Source organism: Mustela nigripes, chromosome 4 (genome assembly GCF_022355385.1).
Source record: "Mustela nigripes isolate SB6536 chromosome 4, MUSNIG.SB6536, whole genome shotgun sequence".
Classification (NCBI taxonomy): Eukaryota; Metazoa; Chordata; class Mammalia; order Carnivora; family Mustelidae; genus Mustela; species Mustela nigripes.
This window is the reverse complement of record NC_081560.1, coordinates 36,318,674-36,346,493: the sequence shown is the minus strand read 5'-3', so window position 1 is coordinate 36,346,493 and position 27,820 is coordinate 36,318,674. Positions and strand designations below refer to the sequence as shown.

Genomic DNA, 27,820 nt, shown 5'->3' with positions numbered 1-27,820 from the left:
TTATCATTTTTTTTCTTTCTTGGTGAGTATACCTAAAGGTTTGTTAAGTTTTTCCAAAAACCAGCTTTTACTTTCAGTAATCTTTTCTATTTGTCTTTTTAGTCTCTATTCCATTTATGTCTGCTCTGATCTTCATTTCCCTCTTTCTATCTTTGGACTTTTTTTTGTACTTTACCAAGTTCCATGAGAGGTACAGTTAGGTTGTTTGAAACTTTTCTTGTTTCTTGAGGTAAGCATTTATGACTATGAACTTCTTAGAATTGCTTTTCCTGCATCCCATAAATTTTAATGTGTTCCATTTCTATTTTCATTGGTCTCAAATTATTTTTATTTCTCTTTTGATTTCTTCTTTGACCTACCAGTTGTTTAATAGCATTTTTAATCTCCATATGTGTAAATTTTCTAGTTTTGTGTAAGTAATGTTTCCTTTCATACCATGGTTGGAAAAGGTGGTTGATATGATTTTAATCCTCTTAAATATGATATAATACAAGTATTTCTAAGACATATTATCTGTATTCTTAAGCACAGGTGAATTCTGTTGTTTTAAATGAACTGTTCTGCAAATATCTATTAAGTACATCAGGCCAGTGAGCTATCTGTTGATGTAAGTGACTAAAGTCACTTATTATTATTGTATTGCTATTTCTCCCTTTTGATCTAAATATATATTTGCCTTACACAGCTGCTCTTATGTGGAACACATATTCATAAATGTTATATTTTCTCATTGGATTGACTCATTTATCATTTTTGATAACCTTCTCTGACTCTTTTTTTTTTTTTAAGATTTTATTTATTTATTTGACAGAGATCACAAGTAGGCATAGAGGCAGGAAGAGAGCGAGGGGAGCAGGCTCCCTGCTGAGCAGAGAGCCGGATGTGGGGCTCGATCCCAGGACCCCAAGACCATGACCTGAGCTGAAGGCAGAGGCTTTAACCCACTGAGCCACCCAGGTGCCCCCCCCCCCCCTTTTTAAAGGTTTTATTTACTTATTTGACAGAGATCACAAGTAGGCATAGAGGCAGGCAGAGAGCGAGGGAAGCAGGCTCCCTGCTGATAACCTTCTCTGACTCTTATTAGTTTTTGCTTTAAAGTCTGTTGTCTGATAAAAGTATAGCGATTCCAGCTTTCCTTTGGATTTCATTTGCATAGAATATCTTTTTCCAGCCCTTCATTTATTGTCTGTGTTTCCCCTTACACCTAAATTTAGTCTTTCAGGTAGCCTATAAATGGGTCTTGTTTATTTTATCCATTCAACAAACTTTTTTCTTTACTGAAGAAGTTAATGCATTTATATTTAATTATCGAGAGATACATGCTTATTTCTGTTTTGATAATTATTTTCTGGTTGTTTTTGTAGTTCCACTTTGTTCCTTTCTTTTTATTGCTCTCTCTCTTAGTGGTCTGATGACTTTATTAGTGGTATGCTTATATTCCTGTCTCTTTATCTTTCGTGTATTTACTATAAATTTCTGCTTTGTGGTCCCTATGAGGCTTAGATATAACAACTCAGATCTCTAACACTCTATTCTAAGATGATAACAACTTAAACTGTTCACACTGTAATGCTTAACATTATTATCCATCCCCATATTTTATGCTTTTTTGTTTTTTATTTTAGGTTTTTTATATTTTACATCACATTTTATATCTTTTAATCTGTGTCCTTTAACTACTATAACCACACTTATTTTTGCTACTTTTGTCTTTTAATTTTCATACTTTAAAGTGATTAATCCACTATATTTACCATACATAAACCTTTCCAATGAGATGTATTCTTTCCTATTTTTTTTTTTTTTTAATACTAACTAGTGCCTTCTATTTTCAGCTTAAAGAAGTTCCTTTCACATGTCTCCAATGGCCAGTTAAGTGGTGATGAACTTTAGCTTTGCTTGTCTGGAAACTCTCTCTCCTCCCCCTACCCCCCCCTTTTTTAAAGTCACGTCTAAGACATTTATTGCTGGATTTTAAATAAGCAGTACATACCCAAATTTCCACAATTATGCCCCAAATGATTTTCTTACTATGATAGGTGCACTCTTTAATCCCCACTGTCTCTTGGACTGTTGATTCACCTCACCTCTGATTAACTATCAGTTTTTTCTCTATAGTGAAGAGTCTATTTCTTGGTTTGCTCACTCTCCTTTTTTTTCCCCATTTGCTCATTTGTTTTGTTTAAATTCCACATATGAGATCAAACAGTATTTGTCTTCTCTGACTAAATTATTTCACTTTGCATTATATTATACTCTCCAGCTTCATCCATGTTGTTACAGATGGAAAGATTTTGTTTCTTTTTATGTCTTTCCCTGAGTGACTTACTTTGCTCAGCATAATGTCCTCTAATTCTATCCATGTTGCTGCAAATGGCAAGATTTTATTTCTTTTGATGGCTGCCATATATATGTATGTATGTGTATATATATATTTACATATATATATATGGCACTTCTTTATCCATTCATCTGTTGATGGACATCTAGTTTCTTTCCATAGTTTGGCTATTGTGGACATTGCTGCTATCAACGTTCAGGTGCACGTGCCCCTTCAGATCACCACATTTGTATATTTAGGGTAAATACTCAGTAGTGTGATTACTGGGTTGTAGGGTAGCTCTATTTTCCACTTTTTGAGGAACCTCCATGCTGTTTTGCAGAGTGGCCACACCAGGGTGCATTCCCACCAACAGTGTAGGAGGGTTCCCCTTTCTCTGTATCCGCGCCAACATCTGTCATTTCCTGACTTGTTCATTTTAGCCATTCTGACTGGTGTGAGGTGGTATCTCACCGTGGTTTTGATTTGTATTTCCCTGATGCCGAGTGATGTGGAGCACTTTTTCATGTGTCTGTTGGCCACCTGGATGTCTTCTTTGCAGAAATGTCTGTTCATGCACTCTGCTCATTTCTTGATTGGATTATTTGTTCTTTGGGTATTGAGTTTGGTAAGTTCTTTATAGATTTTGGATAGTAGCCCTTTATCTGACATGTCATTTGCAAATATCTTCTCCCATTTGTCAGCTGTCTTTTGGTTTTGTTGACTGTTTCCTTTGCTGTGCAAAAGCTTTTGATCTCAATGAAGTCCCAATAGTTCATCATTTTTGCCCTTGCTTCCCTTGCCTTTGGGGATGTTTCTAGGAAGAAGTTGATGTGGCTGAGGTCGAAGAGGTTGCTGCCTGTGTTCTCCTCAAGGATTTTGATGAATTCCTTTCTCACACTGAGGCCCTTCATCCATTTTGAGTCTATTTTTGTGTGTGGTGTATGGAAATCGTCCAGTTTCATTTTTCTGCACAGAGCTGTCCAGTTGTCCCAACACCATTTGTGGAAGAGACTGTCTTTTCTCCATTGGACATTCTTTCCTGCTTTGTCGAAGATTAGTTGACCATAGAGTTGAGGGTCTAATTTCTGGGCTCTCTATTCTGTTCCATTGATCTATGTGTCTGTTTCTGTGCCAGTACCATACTGTGTTGATGATGACAGCTTTGTAATAGAGTTTGAAGTCTGGAATTGTGATGCCACCTATTTTGGCTTTCTTTTTCAACATTCCTCTGGCCATTCCGGGTCTTTTCTGGTTCCATATAAATTTTAGGATTATTTGTCCCATTTCTTCAAAAAAATTGATGGTATTTTGATAGGGATTGCATTAAACATGTAGATTGCTTTAGGTAGCATAGACATTTTCACAATACTTGTTCTTCCAATCCATAAGCATGGAACATTTTTCCATTTCTTTGTGTCTTCCTCAATTTCTTTCATGAGTATTTTATAGTTTTCTGTGTACAGATTCTTTCTCTCTCTTTGGTTATCTCTCTCTCTCTTTCTCTCATAAGTAGGTTCCACACCCAATGTGGAGCCCAACGTGGGGCTTGAACTCACAGTGTGGAACCCAACGTGGGGCTTGAACTCATGACCCTAAGATCAAGACCTGAGCTGAGATCAAGTATCTGATGCTTAACCAACTGAGCCACCCAGGAACCTCTTGACGAGTATTTCATTGCATATCTATCTATCTATCACTTATTCTTTATCCATTCACCTATTGATGGACACTTTGTGTGCTGCCATAGTTTAATCGTAAATAATGTTGCTATAAACAGAGATGCATATAGCTGTTTGAATTAGTGGTTGTGTATTTTTTGGGTAAATATCCAGTAGTGTGATTTCTGGATTGTAGGGCAGTTCTATTTTTAAGTTTTTTGAGGAATCTCCATAATGTCTTCCACCGTAACTGCATGAGTTTACATTCCCATCTGCATGACAGTTTCTTTTTCTCCACATCCTTGCCTACCCTTGTTTCTTTTCTTCTTGACTTTTGCCATTCTGACAGGTGTGAGGTGATATTTTGTTGTAGTTTTGATTTGCCTTTCCCTGATGAGTGATATTGAGTATCTTTTCATGTGCCTATTAACCATCTGATGTCTTCTTTGGAGAAATTTCACGTCTTCTGTCCATTTTTAAATAAGAATATTTGTGGTTTTGGTGTTGAGTTGTATAAGTTCTTTATATATTTTGGATACTAACCCTTTAATAGATATGTCAGTTGCAAATATCTTCTACCATTCAGTAGCTTGTCTTTTTGTTGATCATTTATTTTACTGTGCAGAAACTTTATTTTGATGTATTCTCAACAGTTTATTTTTTGCTTTTTTCTCCCCCAGCCTTAGGAGAGTTACCTAGAAAAATGTTGCTATGGCCCATATCAGGGAAATGACTGCCTCGTCTTTTCTAGGGTTTTTATGGTTTCAGGTCTTGCATTTAGATCTTGAATCTGTTTTGAATTTATTTTTGTGGATGGTGTGAGAAAGTGGCCCAATTTCATTCTTTTGCTGTAGCTGCCCAGTTTTCCCAAGACCATTTGTGGAAGAGTCTCTTTTTCCTATTATATATAAATTCCTCCTTTGTTGAAGATTGACCATATAATTGTGGGTTTATTTCTAGGTTTTCTATTCCATTCCAACAATCCACGTGTCTATATTTATGTATGTACTCCACTGTTTGATTACCACAGCTTTGTATTTTAACTTGGAAATCTGGAATTGTAATACCTCTTCTATTTTTTTTTACTATATATATATTTTTAATTTTTAATTTTTTTATAAACATATATTTTTATCCCCAGGGGTAGAGGTCTGTGAATCGCCAGGTTTACACACTTCACAGCACTCACCATAACCCCACCCCTCTTCTCCTAACCCCCTCCCCCCAGCAACCCTCAGTTTGTTTTGTGAGATTAAGAGTCACTTATGGTTTGTCTCCCTCCCAATCCCATCCTGTTTCTGTTTTTCAAGACTGCTTTGGCTATCTGGGGTCTTCTGTGGTTCCATACACATTTTAGGTTTGTTCTAGTTCTGTGAAAAATGCTATTGGTATTTTGATAAGGACTGCATTAAATCTGTAGACTTCTTTAGGTAGTAGAGAATTTTAAAATATTTGTTCTCCTGATTCATGAGCATGGAATATCTTTCCATTTCTTTGTGTCACCTTCATTTTTCTTTCATCGGTGTTTTATAGTGTCTCCTTCACTTTTGAATAACTTGGCCAGGTAGAGTATTCTTGGATGGCAATATCTTTTCTTTCAGCCTTTTGAACATAAAGTGGTATACCCTTCTGGCCTGCAAAGTTTCTGCTGAGAGATTTATGGGAGTTCATTTGTATGCAGGAAGTTGTTTTTTACTTGCTGCTTTTACTATTTTCTCCATTTTCCATTCCTTTTTTTTGCTGCTGTGTTGTCTTCACATTGATGCTTCTGCTGTTTCTAGTCTGTTGAATGCCTCTTACGTATTTTTCAGTTTAGTTATATTTTTCAGCTCTGTGACTTATACTTGGTACCTTCTCCTATCTTCCATCTCTTTGTTGAAGTTCTCACTGTGTTAATTCATTCTTCTCTCCACTTTTGTAAGTATCTTCATGACCATTACTTTGAATTCTTTAGTAGGTAAATTACTTACCTCTATTTCATTAATTTTTTTCCCCTGGAAGTTTTATTTATTTTTTTTCTTTCCATTTGAAACATATTCCTCTCTTCATTTTGACTCTCTGTGTTGGTTTCTATATAGCAGATGACACCACAGCCTCTTCCAGTTTGAAGGAGTGGCCTCATGTAGGAGATGAAACTTGTTATTCAACTCTGTCTCAGTTCTTGGTTTGTCTTTCAAACCTTTATGCTTGTTCAAGCAGCCTATTACATTTTTAATAGCTCCCAGTAGTTGAGGATATGCCAAGACCTGTAAGTGTCCTTGTAAGGGATGATGTCAGCACCTAGACTCAGGCTGACTGGAAGCCAGACCTCCAGGCTTCAGCTTTTAAAAGCATGTAAATATATTACAGTCCTGTGGGACAACAAGTGTAAGGCTTCACTGAGAAGCAGGCCATCTGGAGGTATCCCCTGGGTGGCAAAGCAATCAGGGCTCCAGGCAAGTGTACAGGGTCTTTCCTGGGTAATAGTAATGGGATGGAGCAAGGCAAATGGAAAATGCAAGATGGTGTCCTCAGCCTATGTGCCTTGGGAGCAGATCTGTATGACAATCAATGTGTGCCTAAAGGAGGTCCCTAAAGCCAACCAGACCAAGCAAGGATGCCTCCTTCACAGAAAGACTGGGCAGTGTGCCTCAGTCTGCTGTCTGCAGTGCCCTGGGGGGTGGTAGGCTGCTAGTCTGCTCAGAACAATCTCTCCAAGTGCCACTGTCCCATGGGATCCAAGAATGCTAGCTCTCCACTCCCCATCCCAGGCACGAGAGCCAGGTGAGCAAGGGGTGTTCCCTGAAGGCATCTACACAAACTAGGGCACCAGATGCGTGTACAGCTCCCCTCCAGGAGACACTGGCATGTGGGAACATAGCAGAGAGTGAGCTCAAAGATAGGGCCCACCCATAAAAATCTCCGGAAAGGATTACAGTCAGCCCCAAGATACGTGTTTAATTAGAAGTCTGCCACTCAGGCTGTAGTTGTGATGATTACCTAATAATTTTCCTTCACTGTAAGACAGAGCTCCTTGGTCTGATGCCTCCTGCTGTGCCCTAGGCAGCTGTTAAGGAATTTTCTTCACTAATTACAGTTCTGTGGGACCCGTAAGTGTAAGACTTACTGGCCAACAGAGCCAGGGATGCAGAGATAGACCCTGGCAGCAGTTGCAAAAACTGAAATGCCAGACAGGGGGTATGAGCTCCTTTTTGGGGACACTGACTATTACAGTGCCACAGAAGGAATACATGCTCCCTTGGCCTCAGCCAGGAGATCAAGTTTGCAGCCTATTTAATGTAATTATTGATACACTAAGGTTTAGATCTGTAATTCCTTTTTACTTTGCCCCCTCTTCATTATAGCCTTTGATCTCTTTCTTCCATCTTTTGAATTAAATAAATTTATGATTTTATCTTATCACCCCATTGGCTTATTAGCTTTAACTCTTTTGTTATTTCAGTGATTGCTTTAGGATTTAATGTATATATCTTTAATAATCTACCTTCAAGTATTTCACCACTTTAATACAAAAACCTTAAAATAGTATATTTTCCTTCTCTAATTTCATCCTTTGTGCTATTATTGTCAGACTTTTTTTTTTAAACTTATAAACCACACTCCATATTATTCTTGTTTAAATGGATGTATTAGTTTGCAAAGACCGCTGTAACACAATACTGTAAACTGGATGGCTTAAACAGAAATGTATTTTGTCACAGTTCTAAAGGCTAAAAGTCTGAGATCAAGGGGTCTATAGGGTTGGTTATTTTGAGGGCTGTGAAGGAAAATCTGTTCATGCCTTTATTCTAGCTACTGGCTGTTGGCAATCTTCATGTTCTTTGGCTTATTAGAACCATCACCCCTCTGCCTTCACATGACATTTTCCCTGTATGTGTGTTTCTAAGCCAGAATTTCTTTTTATAATATTATAATCATACTGAATTAGGCCCCACCCTAATAACCTCATTTTAACTTGATTATCTCTGTAAAGACCATATTTCCAAATAAAGTAACACACCGAAAGTTAGGACTTCACATATGTTTTCAAGGAGGAACAGGACAGAATTCAACCCATAATAATGGTCTGGTGTCTTTCTAACAACTTTGTAGTTATCACTTCCTATATTCCTCATCATTTTGTGTAGATTTATATTTGCACCTGGTTGAAGCCCTTCTTCCTTAACATTTCTTGAAATGTAAACTGGCTGATGTTGAATCCCTAAAGCTTTTGAATGCATGAAAAATATTTTGTTTTTATTTTTGAAAGATATTTTTGCTTGGTGACAAATTATTATCCTTCACTATTTTAACATGCCCTTTAAAAAAGTCTGGTTGCTTTTAAGAATTTCTCTTTATCACTGTGCTTGATTTTGTGTTATGTGTTGGGGGGGTTGATTACCATGTGCTTTGGTATAATCTTGTTTCTTGTTTGTTGAGCTTCTTGGATTTGTATATTTATAGCTTGTTATCAAGTCTGGAAAATTTTAGGCCATTATTTCTTTAATCTCCCTGCCTTGTGGGAGGGACTACAGTTATGCCTGTATTTGGCCACTTGATATTATGTCATTGCTCACTGATGTTCTTCCAGCTTAAATTCTTTTTGTATTTAATTTTGGATAGTTTCTATTGTCATGTCTTCAATTTAATTTTTCTTCTGCAATATCTAGCATGCCTTAATTCCATCTAGTATGTACTTCATGTCCTACATGGGAGTATCCCTTTCTGGAAGTTAGATTTGGTATTTTTAAGTATGTCCTATGTCTCTAAACTTTTTGTACATACAGAATACAGTCATCCTGTGCCTATTTTAATGTCCTTGTTTCCTAATTTTAACATCTGTGTCAATTCAGGGTTGGTCTTTGTTGATCATAGCCTGTTATTTCTTACTGGATGTCTAACATGGTGGATTTTTACGTTTTTGGGCACTGGATGGCACTGAATCGCTATGAATATTCTTAAGCTTTGTTCTGGGATGTAGTTAAATTACCTGGAGACACTGATCTTTTTGGGTCTTCTGAGATTTGTTAGGTGGGACTGGACCACAGTTTAGTTTAATGCTAAATATTTTCCAGTACTCAGGTAAGACTCTTCTGTATACTCTACTTAAGGTACTGTGATTGTTTAGGTTTCCAGTATGCCTGATGGGAATTAGTACTATTTTCATCCTATGTTGAGTGCCAGGCACTATAACCTCCACTCCTTTCAAGTGCAGTTTGAGTCTCATGTTGTTTTCTCACACATGTAATGTAGTGACCAGTACTCAGCTGAGTCCTCATCTTTGCCCTCCACACTCAACAGTTTTCCCTCTGTGCAGCTATCACATAACTGGTACTGTGTTCTCTGGACCCTAGCCATCTATGTTTAGTGCTCTCAGCTCAGAATCAGCTGGGCTATGCCTGGGATTCCCCGTGTCATACCCTAGAAACTCCCTGAAGGGCAAATGCTGGTGCAAGAGCAGGGCTCAACTCATTTGTTTTCAGTGATCATTGTTCTTTATCACGTGATATTCAATGTCTTGTAAATTACTTATATTTTGTCCACTTTCTGTTGCTTTTGGTAGGGTGGAAAGAACAATCTGATCCTTGTTACTCCATTTTGCCTGGAAGTGAAAGTCTGATTCTGTTACTGAACTTATATATAGCAGTTCTTTTGCCTTCCCCAATTACTTTAAAGTTCATGGCTCTCTATATAAACAAGTTTAGTATTTATTTGAGCCCAAAGTTTAGATCAAATGGTTATCACATTTCAGCAGTCCCTAAAGGATATCTCTAATGTGTTTCTTGAGGAAGGAAGAAAATCCATGTACAAAGCCAAATGCATTTTAAAGTACAGGTCCTGATGGCACAGGAATTCTTTGCAGTGACCAGCTAAAAACAGCTATTTTACCATAAAGCGAACATCTGTCCACCTTTCAGAAGTAGAGATAATGGTAATAGTTTGTTAGCATTTTTTCACCAAAATTCAAAGGATTCATATGAAAGTTTAATCTCCGGAACTTTTCAATACTAATGGTAAACATTTCTTTAACACTCTCTATGTAACAGACACTGTGCTGTTTTAATTACTTCTTAACTAGACATTACAACTGTCCTATGAAATAGAGTCCATACTAACCCCATCACAGAGATAAGAAAACTGCCTCAGAGTTGCAACCCCAGGTTGAAATAAGATTCTATTCTTTTATTCATCATGTAGTTAATGAGTATTTACTAGGCACTCTTCTCCGTGCCAGGAATATAGCAGCAGGGTGAAAAATTTACACTGTAACACATTCTCTTTATAACATTAAAAATGCAATTTATAAAAAATTTTGGTGCCTAATGCTTTATGAAAAGTAAATGGCAAACATGAATTTGTCATTAAGAAAAATAATCTAATTTTAAAAACAGAGGAAACATTTAAGTAGTTTTATCTACAAATAGCTGGGGTTTCATGAAGTTTTAACTGTATCAAAAGCCCCTACTCTTGATATTATTCCTTAATGGCTCTACATCACAGTACACTTCAGAAAAAGATACCTCAAACAAATAAAAAGCCCAATCTTACAGCTATCTGGAAATCATTGCAATCTACCAAAGTCTCTGATTAAAACAACAGATAAACAGGAAACAAATAAAAACCAGTATTATTTGACCAGTACCATATTTGTTAACTAAATGCTCAAAAATTTTCACAGAACATTTATTTGCTTCTGAACAGAAATTTCTTACCAACTTTTTCATAGAAAACACTCTTGCTCTTTTAGGGCTGTAAAGACAATGCTTTTCCTTGGTAAGATCTTCAAAACAAAACATAACTATGCATACCTCTACAGCAGGTACAATGTCTATGCCAACAGTTAGAAATTCTTCAAACTTCAGAAATGGGTTAAAGCAGCTGCCAACATCAAGTAATCTGATCTTTCCTGAGGTCTGTAGCAACCTAAAAATAGAGGATTTTCAGTTCACCTTTTATAGGATAAAACAAAGGAAAAGTTCAAGTATTTGAGAAAAAGATTACATAAATCATTGGCTAAATTTTTGGTCTCAAGATCCCTTTAAAACATTTAAAAGTTACTGAGGGCCCTAAAGACCTTTCATACATGTGGGTTGTAGGTTACCAATAATACCATATCTGAAATTAAAATTGAATAGTGAAAAAACATTAATTCATTTATTTAACATGCTACAATAGGCTTTCTAAGAAATGTAAATTATATTCTTAATATGAAAAATCTACATTAGCTAGATAATAAAAAGTGAGGCATTGTTTTATTTTTTCAAATGTCTTAATGTCTGGTTTAATAGAGGACAAGAATTCTCATAAGGGCTTTTGTGTATATGTTGTTGTAACATCACATGCCATGTGGTTTGGAAGACTCCACTCTACACTCAGGAGAGAAAGAGTAATAGAGACAAATGACATCTCAATATTATTAAAATAATTTTTCACCCACAGAGATCCTGGAAGGGTCTCAAATCCCAAGACCACACTTTGAAAACTGTCCTTGTAGATAAAAGAATGCATACACCAATCAAATCTTATTAGTCAATTTAACAATGTCCTTGGCCTTCACTTTGTCTCAGAAATTTTAAAGGAACCAAAAGAACATTATAAATAGTATTTTTAAAATTGTGAAAAATTTTTATGCATGTGCAAGAGCTTTCCTCATGGCCAAAAGTAGTCATTTCTGGTTTTGTATATCTTCTTTTTCTACTATTGTATAAAGTTGGTCATCTAAAAGCACCATCAATTTATGTAGCAGCAAGTAAGGATAAAGGAAACTGGATTTTATTGGACCTAAGCCTGTAGTCCTAGTTTTCAGATATTAAAGCAATAATAAAATTAAACTTTAGACATATTTCCTTTGATAATTTCCTTTAAAAATACAAAGGAAAGAAAACATGAATCTTGTATAAAGGGCAGAGTGAACCAGTCCAGCTTCTCTTCCTTATACCTTGGCTACCAGTTTCCTTTGGATCCACTGGGAGACGTTAAAACTATAGACAGAAGTTTAAACTCCTGAAAAACCTACTGTAAGTCAAAATAACAAAGTTGGCAATAAATAAGAGTCATATTTTTTATGAAGAGCATAATGCCCAACACTTTATAGAAATGACTACCATCACCGTTTGATAATAAATGAATAGGACTCATTTGATAGAGTATGTGGCAGGGTATAGAGGGCTTTCATTTTCCCTATCCATAAAAAGACTCAATACCTCTGATAATGCCCTCTAGATTAATGTCCATTCTTGAAAGGGATAGCTAGCAGCTCTGCCAGTGAAAAGAGCTGCTCAAAGAGGTAATTTCCAGTACTGCAGCCCAAGAAAGCAGCTTAATATGTAGCTTGGATGATGCATATAACAAAAAAAGATATGTAAAGTTGAATTAAGTTTGGTGATACTTGATATATCACAATATACTAGGTTCCAAGGCAGAAAGACACCAGAAAACATATGTGGAACAGGGTCCAAGCTGCTAAACAGAACAAATGATCCAGTAGATAGGGGTCATAGAAATGCCTGGCATTTAGCTGACATCTGCTGCTGAACACAAATTTGAATACCCAAATCATAACCAGTCAGAATAAATGAATATCTGTAACAATAATAACATATACACTCTTAGATACCCTAGCCTCAAGTAAGGATTGCAGGGACTAAGAACAAGAAATAAGGATCAAAACCTGATTCTGTCCTTTACCTGTGTAAAATGGGGACCATTATGGTGCCCACAGTTATGAGTTGTTTCCAGGATTAAATAGATAATGCATTTATAATGCTTCACCAATATTTGCTATATGGCAAGTGCTCAAAAGTGGTAAATATTGTTAGCTGTTAATGTTACAGATGGAATTTTTTTGTGGTTAATCCAGTAATGATCTTCCTGAACATAGTAAGAGCAGAATTTGCCTCATATTAAATTATATGCTAGTAGATTCTGGTAAACTGGCTAGCAAATTCCTGGCGGTCTCTTAAAAAGTTCTCATAAATTAAATTTTCTATCTGGATGGAGTATTCTAAATCATTCAAGTTAATTCAACATTATAATACAACCACCCATAATAGTATAATGGATTTATTCTCAGTATGTACCTAGGTCCATTTCAAATTCTTTAGTCCAGCTTCTTAATTTTTTATTTTCATCAAACATATGTACAGTTTAAAGAATAATCACAAAGTGACATCCAAGTAATTACCATCCAGGTCAAGAAATGAAACACTGCCCACACTCTGAAAGCATAACCCTCCCTGAGGACATCCTTCATCCCTCTGTGTAAATGCAGCCACTATCCTGATTTCATGGTAATCATTCTCTGCATTTCCTTTTATAGTCTTACGACCTATGACCACATGCCTAAGCAGTATGTTTTTGTTTTTTTGAAATAGAGTGTGAGAGTGGGCAGTGGGGATGCACAGAGGGAGAGGAAGAGAGAGTTTAAAAAAATTTTTTTTAAAGATTTTATTTATTTGAGAGAGACTGAGAGAGCATGAGCCAGGAGAAGAACAGAGGGAGATGGAGAAACAGGCTTCCCACTAAGTCAGGAGCCTGACACTTGGCTCAATCCCAGGACCCTGGGATCACGACCTGAGTCAAAGGCAGATGCTTACCCAACTGGGTCACCCAGGCACCCCTAAACAATACAGTTTTATACTGTATTTTGCTTCTGTGACATTCTTTCATTTCATATTGTTTGTAAGAGTCATCTGCACTTCTCCAGTTAATTAACATTAATTGCTGTATAGTAGTAACTGCATACACTATATCCCACTGGGATTTTTGAGAAGGACACTAAGTGTAAAGATCATTTTGGGAGAATTCACAGCTTTACCATACTGAGAATCTTTTAATTCATGGACATGGCATAGTTCTCCCTCTATTTAGTTTTTTTTTTTAAATTGTCTCTCATATCTTTTGTTGGATTTGTATTTCTTGGTATCTCATTTTTTGATGGTATTACCATTTTCCCATTATGGATAAATGTTACTTTTTTTTTTTTTAAGGTTTTATTTATTCATTTGACAGAGAGGCAGAGAGGCAGGCTGAGAGAGAGGTGAGGGGGCAGGCTCCCTGCTGAGCATTGAGCCTGAGGCAGGACTCAATCTCAAGACCCTGATATCATGACCAGAGCAGAAGGCAGAGGCTTTAACCCACTGAGCCACCCAGGTGCCCCGATATAACTGTTACTTTTAAAAATACCATGCTTCACTGCTGGTTACATAAAGGAGGTCCATACTGTCACACATGGTAATTAAAATGTTAAAGGCTGAAAAAAAAAATGTTAAAGGCTGGAGATAGAGAAATGAAGCAAGAAAGAAGTAAAAAATCACATACAAGGGAAACCTCATAAGGTGATCAGCTGATTTTTCAGGAGAAACTTTCCAAGACAGAGAAGACATGATATATTTTAAAAAACTGAAAGGAAAAAACCTACTATCAAGAACTTAAAACAGTCCTGGTTTTCACTGATATACTTAAGATGCTTTATGTGAACCTCATGGTAACCACAAACCCAAAACCTACAACAGAAAAAAGTAAGGAGAAAGAAAAGCATAATACTACAGAAAGTCTTAGTCACAAGTAAAGAGAGCAAGAGAAGAGGAATAGAGAAGAACTACAAAATACAGGAAAAAAATTAACAAAATGGGGCACCTGGGTGGCTCAGTTTTAACCCAGCTTCAACCTGGGTTGAAGCCTTGGCCTTTGGCTCGGGTCATGATCACAGGGCCCTGGGATCAAACCCCGCATTGGGCTCCCTGCTCAGTAGGGAGCCTGCTTCTTCCTCTCTCTCTGCCTGCCTCTCTGCCTACTTGTGACTTCTGTATGTCAAAAAATAAATAAATAAATAAATAAAAAGACATAAATGGAAAAGCTTGAGAGTAATACAACGGTAGGCCTTTAACAACACCCTACCTACATCAATGGATAGATTATACAGGCAGAAAATCAACAAGAAAACTGTGAGCAACACATCAGACCAGATGGACTTAAGAGATATACACAGAACATTTCATCCAAAAACAACAGAATACACATTCTTTTCACGTGCACTGGAAACATTCTCTAGGACAGATCACGTTATTCCACAAAACAAGTCTCAATAAATTTAAGAGTAAAATTATATCGTGCATCTTTTCTGACCACAATGGTATGAAATGAGAAACCAGTCACAAGGAAGAAACTGGAAAAAAGACAAGTGGTGATTAAATAATATGCTACTCAACAGCCAATGAGTTGCTAAAGAAATCAAAGGGATGTGGAGAAAAACGAAAACAAAACCACAGTGGTCCACATAATCTTTGGAGTTCTAAAAGGGAAATTTATAGTGATACTGGCTTACCACAAAAAACAAAAAGCTCAAACAATCTAATCTTAAACTTAAAAAGAAGAAAAAAGAACAAAGGTCAGGGTTAGTACAAGAAAGGAAATAACAAAGATTAGTTAAAAAATAAATTGAAGAGACCTGACAAAGGAAAACAATAAAACCAAGAGCTGGTTCTTTGAAAATATAAACAAGTCTGGCTAAAGACTTATCAATTTTATCAAGAAAGAAAAGAGGACTCAAATAAAATCAGAAATGATTCAAATAAAATCAGAAATGATTCAAATAAATAAAATCAGAAATGAAAGAGAAGTAACAACAGATTTTAAGACAATATTATAAAAAATTATATGCCCCAAACTGGAAAACCTAGAAAAAAAATAAATTCCTAGATATAAACAACCAGAACTGACTGAAACATAGAAAATCTGAATACCCTGATTTTTTAGTAATAAAATTCAATCAGCTAAAAACAAAAACAAAACCAATAAAACCCCAAACCAATAAACAGAAGTCCAGGACTAGATGGACTCACAGGTGAATTCCACCAACGTTTAAAGAAAAGTTAATACTTGTAATCTTCAAACTATTCCAAAAACCTGATTAGGAAGAAAGATTCCCAAAACCTTTGTACAAGGCCAACATTAGCCTGATACCAAAACCAGACAAAAACACTACAAAATAGAAAACTATAGGCCAACATCACTGATAAACATAGATGCAAATAACCTCAACCAAATATTAGCAAATCTCGCATTCAACAATCCATTAAAAAAAAGGGTCATTCACCACGATCAAGCAGAACTATTTCAGGGATGCAAGTATGCTATATTATTTGCAAATTAATGTGATACAACACATCAACAAAAAGGATAAAAATCTTATTTCAACAGAGGGAGGAAACATGCCTGACAAAACATAACATCTGTGATAAAAACTCTCAAAATCAGTGTGGAGGGAAAAACCTCAGTAAAATAAAGGCCATATATGAAGAACCCACAGCTAACATCATACTCAATGGTGGAAACACTGAAAGCTTTTCCTTTAAGATCAGGAAGGAGACAAGGATGTCCACTCTCACCACTTTTATGTACCATAGTACTGGAAATCCCAGCCACTGCAATCACACGAGGAAATGAAATAAAAAGCATCCAAATTGGTAAGAAAGATGTATAAAACTCATTATTTGCAGATGACATGATAGTATAAATAAAAAGTCCTAAAGATCACACCAAAAAACTACCAGAATAAATTCAGTGGAGTTTCATGATACAAAATTAATATACAGAATGGCTGTGTTTCCACAAAAGTAGCAGAAAAAGAAATTAAGAAAATAATCCCATCTACCATCACACCCAAAAGTATAAAATACCTAGGAATAAACTTAACCAAGGAGGGGAAAGACCTGTACTCTGAAAACTATTGAATATTGTTGAAAGAAAATGAAGAAAACACAGACTAATGGAAAGATAGTCCATACCCATGGAAGAATTAATGCTGTTAAAATCTCCATACTACCCAAAGCAATGTACAGATTCAATGCAATCCCTGTCAAAATACCAACAACATTTTTCACAGAACTAGCACAAATAATACTAATATTTGTATGGAACCACAAAAGACCCTGAAGAACTTTAGAAAGAAAAAGCTGAGGGTATCAAAATCCCAAATTTCAAGATATACTACTACAGAGCTGTACTACTCAAAGCAGTATGATACTGGCACAAAATCAGACATATAGATCAACAGAAAAGAAAAGAGTTGAGAAACCAATGCAAGCCCAAATGGTCAATTAATCTACGACAAAGAAGGCAAAAATTATACAATGGAAAAAAGATTATCTCTTCAATAAATGGGAACACCAGACAGCTATATGCAAAAAGGTGATATGGTCCATATATATAATGAAGTATTATCCCTCCATCAGAAAGGATGAATACCCAACTTTTTAATCAACATGGATGGGACTGGAGAAAATTATGCTGGGTGAAATTAGTCAAGCAGAGAGAGTCAATTATCATATGGTTTCACTTACTTATGGAGCATAAGGAAAAACACAGAGGACATTGGGTGAAGAAGAGGATAAGTGAGTTGGAGGAAATCAGAGGGGGAGATGAACCATGAGAGACTGTGGACTCTGAGAAACAAACTGAGGGTTTGAGGGTGGGCTGGGGGGTTGGGAGGGCCTGGTGGTGGGTATTAAGGAGGACATGTATTGCATGGAGCACTGGGTGTGGTGCATAAACAATGAATCTTGGAACACTGACAAAATAAAATTAAATTAAAAAAAAAAGGACTCAACAACTTTCTTACACCATACACAAAGAAATTCAAAATTGATTAAAGACCTAATGTGAGACATAAAACCATAAAATTTCTAAAAGAAAACATGGGCTGTAATCTCTTTGACATGGGTCCTAGCGACATTTTTATCTATTTCCTCAGGCATACATCTCAACACCAAAAAACCAAATAATACAATTAAAAATTGGTCAGAGAAAATGAACAGACATTTTTCCAAAGATGACACATAGATGGCCATACAGATACATAAAACAAGTTCAACATCACTAATTCAGGAAATGCAAATCAAAACCACAGTTGAGCTATTAACTTACATTTGCCAAAATGACTAGAACAGTGTTGGCAATGACATGGAGAAAAAGGGATCCTTATGCACTGCTGGTGGGAATGGAAACTGGGTTAGCCACTGCGAAAACAGTATGGAAACTCCTCAAAATATTAAAAATAGAAATATCATATGACCCGGTAATTCCACTGCTGGGTATTTACTCAAAGAAGATGAAAATATTTATTTGAAAAAATATGTGCATCCCTATGTTTATTTCAGTGTTATTTAAAATAGCCATGATACAAAAGCAACTCCTAGTTTCTGACTGGCAGATGAATGGATAAAGATGTGATTGATTATATATATATATATATACACACACATACATATACATATATATGTGTATGTATACATGCATAATCAATAAATACATATATATTTTATAATACATACAATAGTATATATGTATGTGTGCATGTGTACACATACATACACACAATGGAGTATTAGCTATAAAAAAAGAAATCTTGCCAAAGCAACAACATGGATAGACCTAGAGGATATTAAGCTAAGTGAAGTAAGTCAGAAAGAGGAGGAAAAGTTTCACAATTTCATTTACATGTGAAATCTAAAGAGCAAATGAATCAATAAACAAAAACCAGAAATAGACCCCAAAATACAGAAAAATGACGGTTGCCAGAGAAGGGGAGGTGCATAAAATGGGTGAAGTGGCAGTGGGAGATAGAGGCTTCCATTTATAGAGTAAGTTACAGAGATAAAACGCATAGCATAGGGAATATATAGTCAACAGTATTGTGCTAGCATTGTATGGTGACAGCTGGGAAGCATACTTATTGTGAGCATAGCCTAAGGTATGGAGTTGTCAAATCACTACGCTGTCCCCTTGAAATTAACGTTAACATTGTGTGTCAACTATATTTGAATTAAAAAAATATAGTGAATATACTCATTTGACTCACATTTGTTTTATACTTTTTTTTTTTTTAAAAAGATTTTATTTCTTTGACAGAGAATGAAATAGCACAAGCAGGGGGAACAGCAGAGGGAGATGGAGAAGCAGGCTCCCTGCTGAGCAGGGGGCCCAGCACTGGGCTCAAATCCAGGACCTTGGGATCAGGACCCAAGCCTAAGGTAGACACTTAACCACTGAGCCACCCAGGCACCTCCAATATAAAGGTTTCTGTATACTGTGGGGTTATGCGTGAACACTGAATGAATTTCCTGTTCCTTGGTAATTTTCACCAGTGGCTTTAGCATCCATTAAAGATTTTGCTTATTATCAAGTTTGTTTTACTGTAGTTGTTAGAAAATGGTAATTTTTCAAAATCTTATTAGCTTATATATTCATTGGTTCTCACTCTTCTGTACAGAAAACTTTCCTTTTGCCTCTACCAGGCAGTAGTACAGCAACATACTAAGTAAAATTCAGGATTTCTTTGCATTTCTCTTTTCCTTAAAATATTGCCTTGTTAAGATTATTATAGTCAGAATGCTATATTCAGAAGCTACTGAATTTTTTTCCTCTCTGTTACTTGATACATACTAGGTTCCTTACTTTCTCTTCTTTTTGTTCTGTGTTTTTAATTATCCCTATGATTTAATTTTATTTTTTGAATATGTAAAACATTATAGACTTTAAAAGGTCTGAACTACAAAGCAGGGATACAAAGGAAGGTGTACTTAGATGTCCCATCCCTTCCTTAAAATCCTCCACCTCATTTCCAAATCCTCTGAAGTTTTATTAATTCTGATTTTCCATCCTGAGGGGTTTTGTTTTGCAAAAATGAAAAAAAATTCCTTTCAAATCAATTTACAGAGATCGTTCTTTTCTGCTTTCTTAAAAACAAATGGATGACTTTTTTCTTCTTTAAAGAATTATTTATTTGACAGAGCGAGAAATCCCAAGTAGGCAGACAGAGAGAGGAGGAAGCAGGCTTCCCGCTGAGCAGAGAGCCTGACGTGGGCCCAATCCCAGGACGCTGAGACCATGACCAGAACCGAAGCAGAGGCTCAACCCACTGAGCCACCCAGGCGGCCACAAATGGATGACTTTTAATACCTTCTCAAGAACTGAGAGACCAAGCATTAAAAAGCAGTGAAGAACATTTGAACATGATTAACAAACTTGCTCTAATGGCTAAAAATAGAAAGTGCACCTCAAAACTGCAAAGTAATATTCATTTCACCCATACATGTAACTTTTATAAAATGTTTTATGAAAATTTATCCAACGGGTGCCTGAGTGGCTCAGATGGTTGGGCACTTTTTGCTCAGGTCATGATCCGAGGGTTCTGGTCCTACATTGGGCTCTCTGCTCAGCGGGAAAGCCTGTTTCTTCTCCCTCTCCCACTCCCGCTGCTTGTGTCCCCTCTCTTGTTCTCTTCTCTGTCAAATAAATAAATTTAAAAAACAAACAAAACCTTTGTAGTGAAGAAATGTGGTAGATACCACTTTAGTCAAATGATTTAATTTAGTATCACTGAGAATGGGACAAAATAACACGTGCCCTCTTACACTGAGAACACAGTATGATCTGTGTAGTATGTCTATCAAATGTTTAACACGCATCTATGCCACAGGGAATGAGAATGAGAATGTACACATGAGGGAGAGGGGCAGAGGGAGAAAGAAACTCAAGCAGACTCTGCAGTAGTCATGGAGCCTGATATACACTCTCTCACTCTCAAATAAATACATAAATAAGTTTTATGTATTTATTTGAGAGTGAGAGAGAGAGAGAGAGCGAGCGCGTACATGCACAGAGGGTACGGCACGGGGGAGGGAGAGGAACAAGCTATGAAAGGGCAGACCACAACTAGGGTCTTGATCTCATGTCCGTGAGATCACGATCTGAGCCGAAACCAAGAGTCAGATGCTTGAAAGACTGAGCCACCTAGATTTTGATGTCATTTACTGACATATGTTGATTTATATCTATTATCTTTCTTTACACTTTTCCATTTGTTCACCTGTTCTGTTTCTTTTCACCCTGAGAACTTTAAAATCTCAGACATCCTGATTTAACTGGTGTAGGATGAAGTCTGGGAATTAGGATTCTTAACAGTTCCCCAAGTGCATCCATTGTATAGGCAAAGTTAAGAACTGGTTTTAGATTCTTCCTTTAAAATTTTAACACACACACACGTGTGTGTGTGTGTGTATGTGTGTGTATGTATATTCATTCATTTTGCTGATTTGAAAATTTTACAATTTCTATTCTTTTAGGAAAATGTATATTTAACTACTGAATAACTGTAGCCTTCTTCTAGACCATACAAAAGCTTCAGGATACTTAAATCTATCACACACAACTAATGTTAGTCTTTCTGTGTATTCCATTTTATAAATATCTATATTTACAACAAATTTACCAGTTTTTTGCTTCTTCATTCCTTCTTTTACCTCAGGCTTTCCATCTGGGTTCATTTTCTGTCTGCCTAAAATGCATCCTTAGATTTCTTTTAGTAAGGGTTTGCTTTCCCATTTTTTTCCTCTCCTTCTCCAACTCTAATAAGAGGTTAGACTTTCTCATCATTTTATCTGTGTCTTTCAGCATTTTGATTTTTTTTAAAGACTTTATTGATTTGATAGAGATCACAAGTAGGCAGAGAGAGGGCCGGGGGGAAGTCTCCCTGCTGAGCAGAGAGCCCGATTTGGGGCTCCATCCCAGTACGCTGGGATCATGACCTGAGCCGAAGGCTGAGGCTTTAACCCACTGAGCCACCCAGGTGCCCCTTAATTCTATTTTTTGAATACTGTCTGTACATGGTATTGTGAATAATTTCACTTACTCTGTCTCATCCAATTCAATAGTTTCCTCTTCAATTCATGCTCTATACTGAGTTACTTTAATTATTTTATTTTTTCTGCAAGTTCTAGTTTTTATTTTTTAAAAGATTTTATTTATTTGACAGAGAGTGAGAGACAGGGAGAGAGGGAACACAAACAGGTCGGGTGGGAGGGCCTGAAGCAGGCTCGAACCCAGGGCTCCGGGATCATGACCTGAGCTGAAGGCTGATGCTTAACGACTGAGCCACCCAGGTCCCCCTACAAGTTCTAGTTTTTAATTTTAGCTTTGCAAAGGGCTAACAAGTCCTTAACATTTCTAGTCCCTGTAGAAATTTTCAAGTACATTTTTTTTTTTTTTTTTTTAAGAGAGGGAGTGGGGAATGGCAAAGGGGTAGAGGGAATTCTAAGCAGGCTCCACTCGCAGTGCAGAGCCTGACTTGGGACTTGATCTGACAACCCCGAGACAATGATCTGAGCAGAGATCAAGAGTCAGATACTTAACCAACTAAGCCACCCAGGTGTCCCTCTTTTCCCTTTTAAATATAGTTTATTTTATAAAATATGCTATAAATTCTAGTATCTGAGGCCTTTCTAGATCTGTTTTTGCTGTCTGCTGGCTTTAGATCATGGCACTTTGTTCACATACACGCTTAATTATTTACTCTGAGTGGTTTATTTTTGTTATATATGAAGATTTTTGAGAAGTATTGATTTTTGCTTCTGTCAGGCAACCAAGGATACCACCATTGTACGACCACTTTTCTCTAAATAAATTCATGGTCTGAATTTTTTTGAACAACTCTGGTGATGTAAATTTTAAATTGGGAGGCAATTTTTAAAAGTTTATAATAAAAAGCCATAATCATATATAGTAAAGACTGCTTAGTATTAGAAGTCATTTGAATTTACTTATCTGAACAGATTTAAAATCTCTTACAAAAAAATCCAAAGATCTAATTTAGTATCATTAAAAAATAGCTTCAAATGTATACATATCTAAAATATGACAAACATTTAATGAATATCTACTGCACCTGTCGGTCTTTGGTTAGGAGCATACAATAACAAGTTCAGTAAGAGTCCTGACACCCAAGGAATTCAGTGCAATGAAGAAGACACACATGCAATTATGTAACATGAATAAAATGCAATGACTGCATTCTAGAGGAGTGTATAAAATGTTACAGGAGTAAAAGAACACTGGTGGAAGACATATAGATGACTAATAGATACATGCAAAGATGCTCAACATCACTTATCAGGAAAATGCATATAAAAACCAAAGAGGTATTGGGCGCCTGGGTGGCTCAGTGGGTTAAAGCCTCTGCCTTCGGCTCAGGTCATGATCTCAGGGTCCTGGGATCGAGCCCCACATCGGGCTCTCTGCTCCGCGGGGAGCCTGCTTCCTCCTCTCTCTGCCTGCCTCTCTGCTTACTTGTGATTTTTCTCCGTCAAATAAATAAATAAAATCTTAAAAAAACAAAAACAAAAACAAAAAACCAAAGAGGTATCACCTCACACCTGTCAGAATGGCTAAAATTAAAAAACAAACGAACAAACAAAGTTTGGAGATGATGTGGAGGAAAAAGGAACCCTTGTCACTGTTGGTGGGAATGCAAACTGACATAACCACTGTGGAAAATAGTATGAAGTTTCCTAAAAGATTAAAAAGTAGAACTACCACATAATCCAATAATTCCACTGCTAGGTATTTACCCAAAGAATATGATAACACCAATTTAAAAAGACATATGAACCCCTATGTTTAATGCAGCATTATTTATAATAGCCAAGATATGAAAGCAACACAAGAGTCCATTAGTATAGATGTATGAATAAAGAAGATGTGCTCTATAGAGAATGCAGTATTACTCAGGTATAAAAAAAAAAAAAGAATGAAATACTGCCATTTGTGACAATAGGGATGCATCTAGAGAGTATAATTCTAAGTGAAATAAGTCAGAGAAAGATGAATAACCATATGATTTCACTCATTTTAAGAAACAAAACAAATGAACAACAAAAAAGGAGAAAGCAACAGACTCTTAACTATAAACAAGCTAATGGTTGCCAGAGGGGTGATGGATGGAAAGATAGGTAAAATAGGTGAAGGAAATTGAGAGTACATATAATGATGAGCACTGAGAAATGTAAAGAATTGTTGAATCACTGTATTATACACCTGAAACTAATATAATACTGTATGTTAACTTAACTGAATTAAAAGTAAAAAACAAAAAAACAAAAAAAACCAAAACACAGTATCAAAAGTTAGATACAATAAAAAAGACTCTGCAGACAGATAATCAACAGAACTCCATCTTTACTCATGCTTTACTAACAAGTGACCTTAGAAATTTTAGTGATTTTTTTCCATCTCAGTTTCCTCATCAAAAAAAAATAAAAAGCTGGAGTAGATGACCTCCAAAGGCCATTCTGAGTTTTAGATCAGATCTTGAGAGAATAAAACAGCACTCCTCTGACTGATTCAAATTTGTCCATACCAACTTCTAGCTGTAAATAATCAAATGAACAAAAATTAAGACTTCTTAGGAAAAAAATTACAACCTAGTATATTTAAGGGCCAAATTCTATAAACATCTATCAGATTATATACCTAACAGCAGAAAAGCTCCAAGCGGCTCCCTTTTCAATATGCCATATATAGGATATAAACTTGCTTAATTATGGCACTGTGAGATCCAGATATAATAAACCAAAGGTTGCCTCTGTTTCAATACAGAGACAGAAAGGGACTCTGTCACTGGGGAGGGAAGGGGTACAGTATTCTACCAGTATTCTTTATCTTTTTGAGTAACAGACTTCTCTGAGCATCTGAAGAAATCTATGGCTCTCTCCACCCCTAGAAACAATGCACATACGACACACAAATCACATTTTGATACAATTCAGAATGGTTCACAGATTCCCACTTGCATCATCCTGAACTTCTACGTATAGGTAGTGATGATGAAGACAAGGTTTACAGAATCACTGTCTTGATCTGCTACAGTTTAGCAGCAAGAACAGAAAACCACTAAACCAGCTTAAGCAAAATAAGGATTTTCTTTAAATATTAAAAGGTATCTGGTGAAATTCAATTTTAATAAGTACAGGTGGTCTTCATGAGAATGGAGGAGTCACTAAGCAGAAACTTTTCTGTCTTCCTCCCTTTCAGAAAGCTGCCTCAGTTGCCTACAAAAAATTTTCTGGACTCTGATGACTTACTAAAGTAGACATAGTCTTGTATCGCTGGATCATATTATTAAAGTATAATTAGTTCTTACTTCAGTTTATAGTACTTAGTATTGACGTATAGCCAAGATACAAACTAGAAATATTAAGCTGCCCCATCGAATTGATTATAAATATTAGTATTTGTGATTCCTTCTCTGAATTCCTGTTTAACACTGTTAGGATGAGCTCCTTAAATTCCCTTACAAGACACCTATTACTCTCAGATGGCTTTTCTCAGGTTTCACTTTCCATACTCTTCCCATAGCAATCTATGACTCATCACAGCCATATAATTTTCTGAAAAATTAACACCACAAAATTAACACCAAATTCAACCACAATAGACAAATGACCAAAATTAAGAATGTTCAAAAAGAATGTGCAGTAGGTATGATAACATATTAAACAGTCTTAATAAATTTTGTGGTATATGACAGTACTTTAGAAATATGTGTATGTTCTCTGGATAGTATTCTGGGGGTATTTGGACACATTTTTCTAAATGTACTCTATATAAAGCTATTTTTTCCACATGCAAAATGTGACTGTGGAAAGATTTGAGCTATTAAAAAAATATCTATTACCATACCTTAAGAGAAACACAACTAAAAAATCTGCTGCATATATTACTGATAGTAATGCAAATTTGTGGAAAATTAGCTTTTTCTTACTAGAAAACAGGTCAAGAGGTTATTAGGAAGCAAATGATTTCCTGAAGGACTTTTTCAACAAGGAAAATACTGTTGGACTAGTTTCTATTTTCAGCATATCTATATTACCTCTCCTCATTTACATTCTGTCAGGTGATAAAACATACTGATTAGAAAACAAAATTTGGCGGGGCACCGGGATGGCTCAGTTGGTTAAATATCCGACTCTTGGTTTCAGCCTAGGTCGTGATATCGTGGTTGTGGGATCAAGCCCCATGTTGGGCTCCATACTGAACGTGGAGTCAGCTTCAAATTCTCTCTCCCTTCCCCTCTGTTCTTCCCCTGACTTGCTTATACTCTCTCTAATTAAAAAATAAAATCTTAAAAAAAATTTCGGTTAAAAAATTTATCTTTTATGCTTCTTTTACATCTTTTTTTTTTTTTTTAAAGATTATTTATTTATTTGACAGAGAGAGAGATCGCACAAGCAGGGAGAATGGAAGAGGGATAAGCAGGCTTCTCACTAAGCAGGGAGCCCAACACAGGACTCAATCCCAGGACCCCAAACAACGACCTGATCCAAAGGCAGTCACTTAACCAACTAAGCCACCCAGGCACGAATATGCTTCCTTTACATCCTAATGGCTCTTTGAAATGTTTAATTCCTCAGTAAATTTTCATTTTTTGGTTTCTTTATAAAAACTTATATAGGGACTCTTATAAAGAGAGTCTTAAAATTTCATTATTAGAAAACATTTTTAAAATTTTTTAAATTTAAATTTAAAATTAAGAAAAACCCTTATATGCAAAAATGTATAGCCTGTTCAAATAACCTTCTATTTAAATTTCCCACATTGTTTTTTTTTTTTTAAAGATTTTATTTATTTATTTGACAGAGATCACAAGTAGGCAGAGAGGCAGGCAGAGAGAGAGAGAGGAGGAAGCAGGCTTCCTGCCGAGCAGAGAGCCCGATGCGGGACTCGATCCCAGGACCCTGAAATCATGACCTGAGCCGAAGACAGCGGCTTAACCCACTGAGCCACCCAGGTGCCCCTCCCACATTGTTTTTTATTCAATATTGTCTTTGTTCTCTTTTTCAACAAGTTATAGTATAAAATCGTATTTCTTTACTCTTTTCCCCACAATTCCCACCCTGCATGGTTAAACAGTTTAGTAAGGAAATTCAGGATTTAATTTCCTATATAATTTTCTCTCTGGCATGCTGCCAGTGTCAACAATAGCATCTTAAATGTCTCAGATATATTAAGAGGGAAATGTATTCTCTATGTATAATTTTTTACTCATTTCGTAAGAGAAGCTGGTAATATTTACCCAAATGTATAGTTTACAACAGTAGTTTTTTCAAAGTGCTTTCTACAGAGTTGTAGATATTTTCTAGAGCCCAATCAAGGGCCAACAAAGCAGACATAAGAGATACTGAGAGGCTACAACTTCTACACCCTTTGACCAGACCATAAACTGTTTCTTTAAAAAAAAAGTTTTTATGGTTAAAATGGTCAAAATCAATGCTCTAGACCTTATTAACCCTGCTGGTTTGAAGTAAGGGAAAGGGAAAACTGGGTTTCTATCTCATATCTTTTTGAGGGAAAAACACAAGACAAAACACATTTTTAGAGTATATGTATAAATAGCATTATCACTTCTTGAATCCATGAGTCAAATATACATGAGAAAATTTTCTAAAGCCAACTTTTAGAGTTTATAGATGACAAGTAAGCAGGTAAAAATTACTAGATAGTGTGGATCACGTAAGAAGCATTAATTCTAACTATCCTTGTCTCAATCATTTCTTCAAGAAACAGCAGAAAAATAGGTAGAATAGACAGAAAACTTCTAACTCTGATCAAGATTATCTTTTTTACAACACATTCTTATCACTTAGCACAAAGAATATATTGGAGGGAGATTAAGTGTGGTGAGTAATGATTGCTTATAAACTAAATAATCTGCATTAGGTAGAGGAAGTCAGCTTTAACAAGGGAAGAGAAGACAAGTGTTGTTGGCTACCCAAGCAGATTTCCTGAAACAGTCTTAAAGGATGCACCTCTGTCAATGTATTAGTGAGTGTAGGAAATGTATTCTCTTTTTAAAGAACTATAGGCACTTACATATATAATAACTCTATAATAAAGAAATTCAATTTAATTTTTGTAGTTCAATATTTTCCCAAATTTATTTTGCCGGCAAACTCCCTTTTCAATTACTACCCTTTCAATTATTACCTATTTTATAGAACTTTTCTGGGTAACTTATGAGCTTGGA

The 27,820-nt window shown here is 36.0% G+C and overlaps 1 protein-coding gene across 1 annotated transcript in view; it reads right to left on the bottom strand.

Annotated features, from left to right (window-relative positions):
* Window positions 1–27,820, bottom strand: part of BMT2 (base methyltransferase of 25S rRNA 2 homolog) — a 106,152-nt gene that overhangs the window by 8,630 nt on the left and 69,702 nt on the right. Inside the window, exon 4 of the mRNA XM_059396547.1 lies at window positions 10,770–10,884. Coding sequence (XP_059252530.1) covers window positions 10,770–10,884 — 115 coding nt within the window. The remainder of the gene's footprint in view (window positions 1–10,769; window positions 10,885–27,820) is intronic.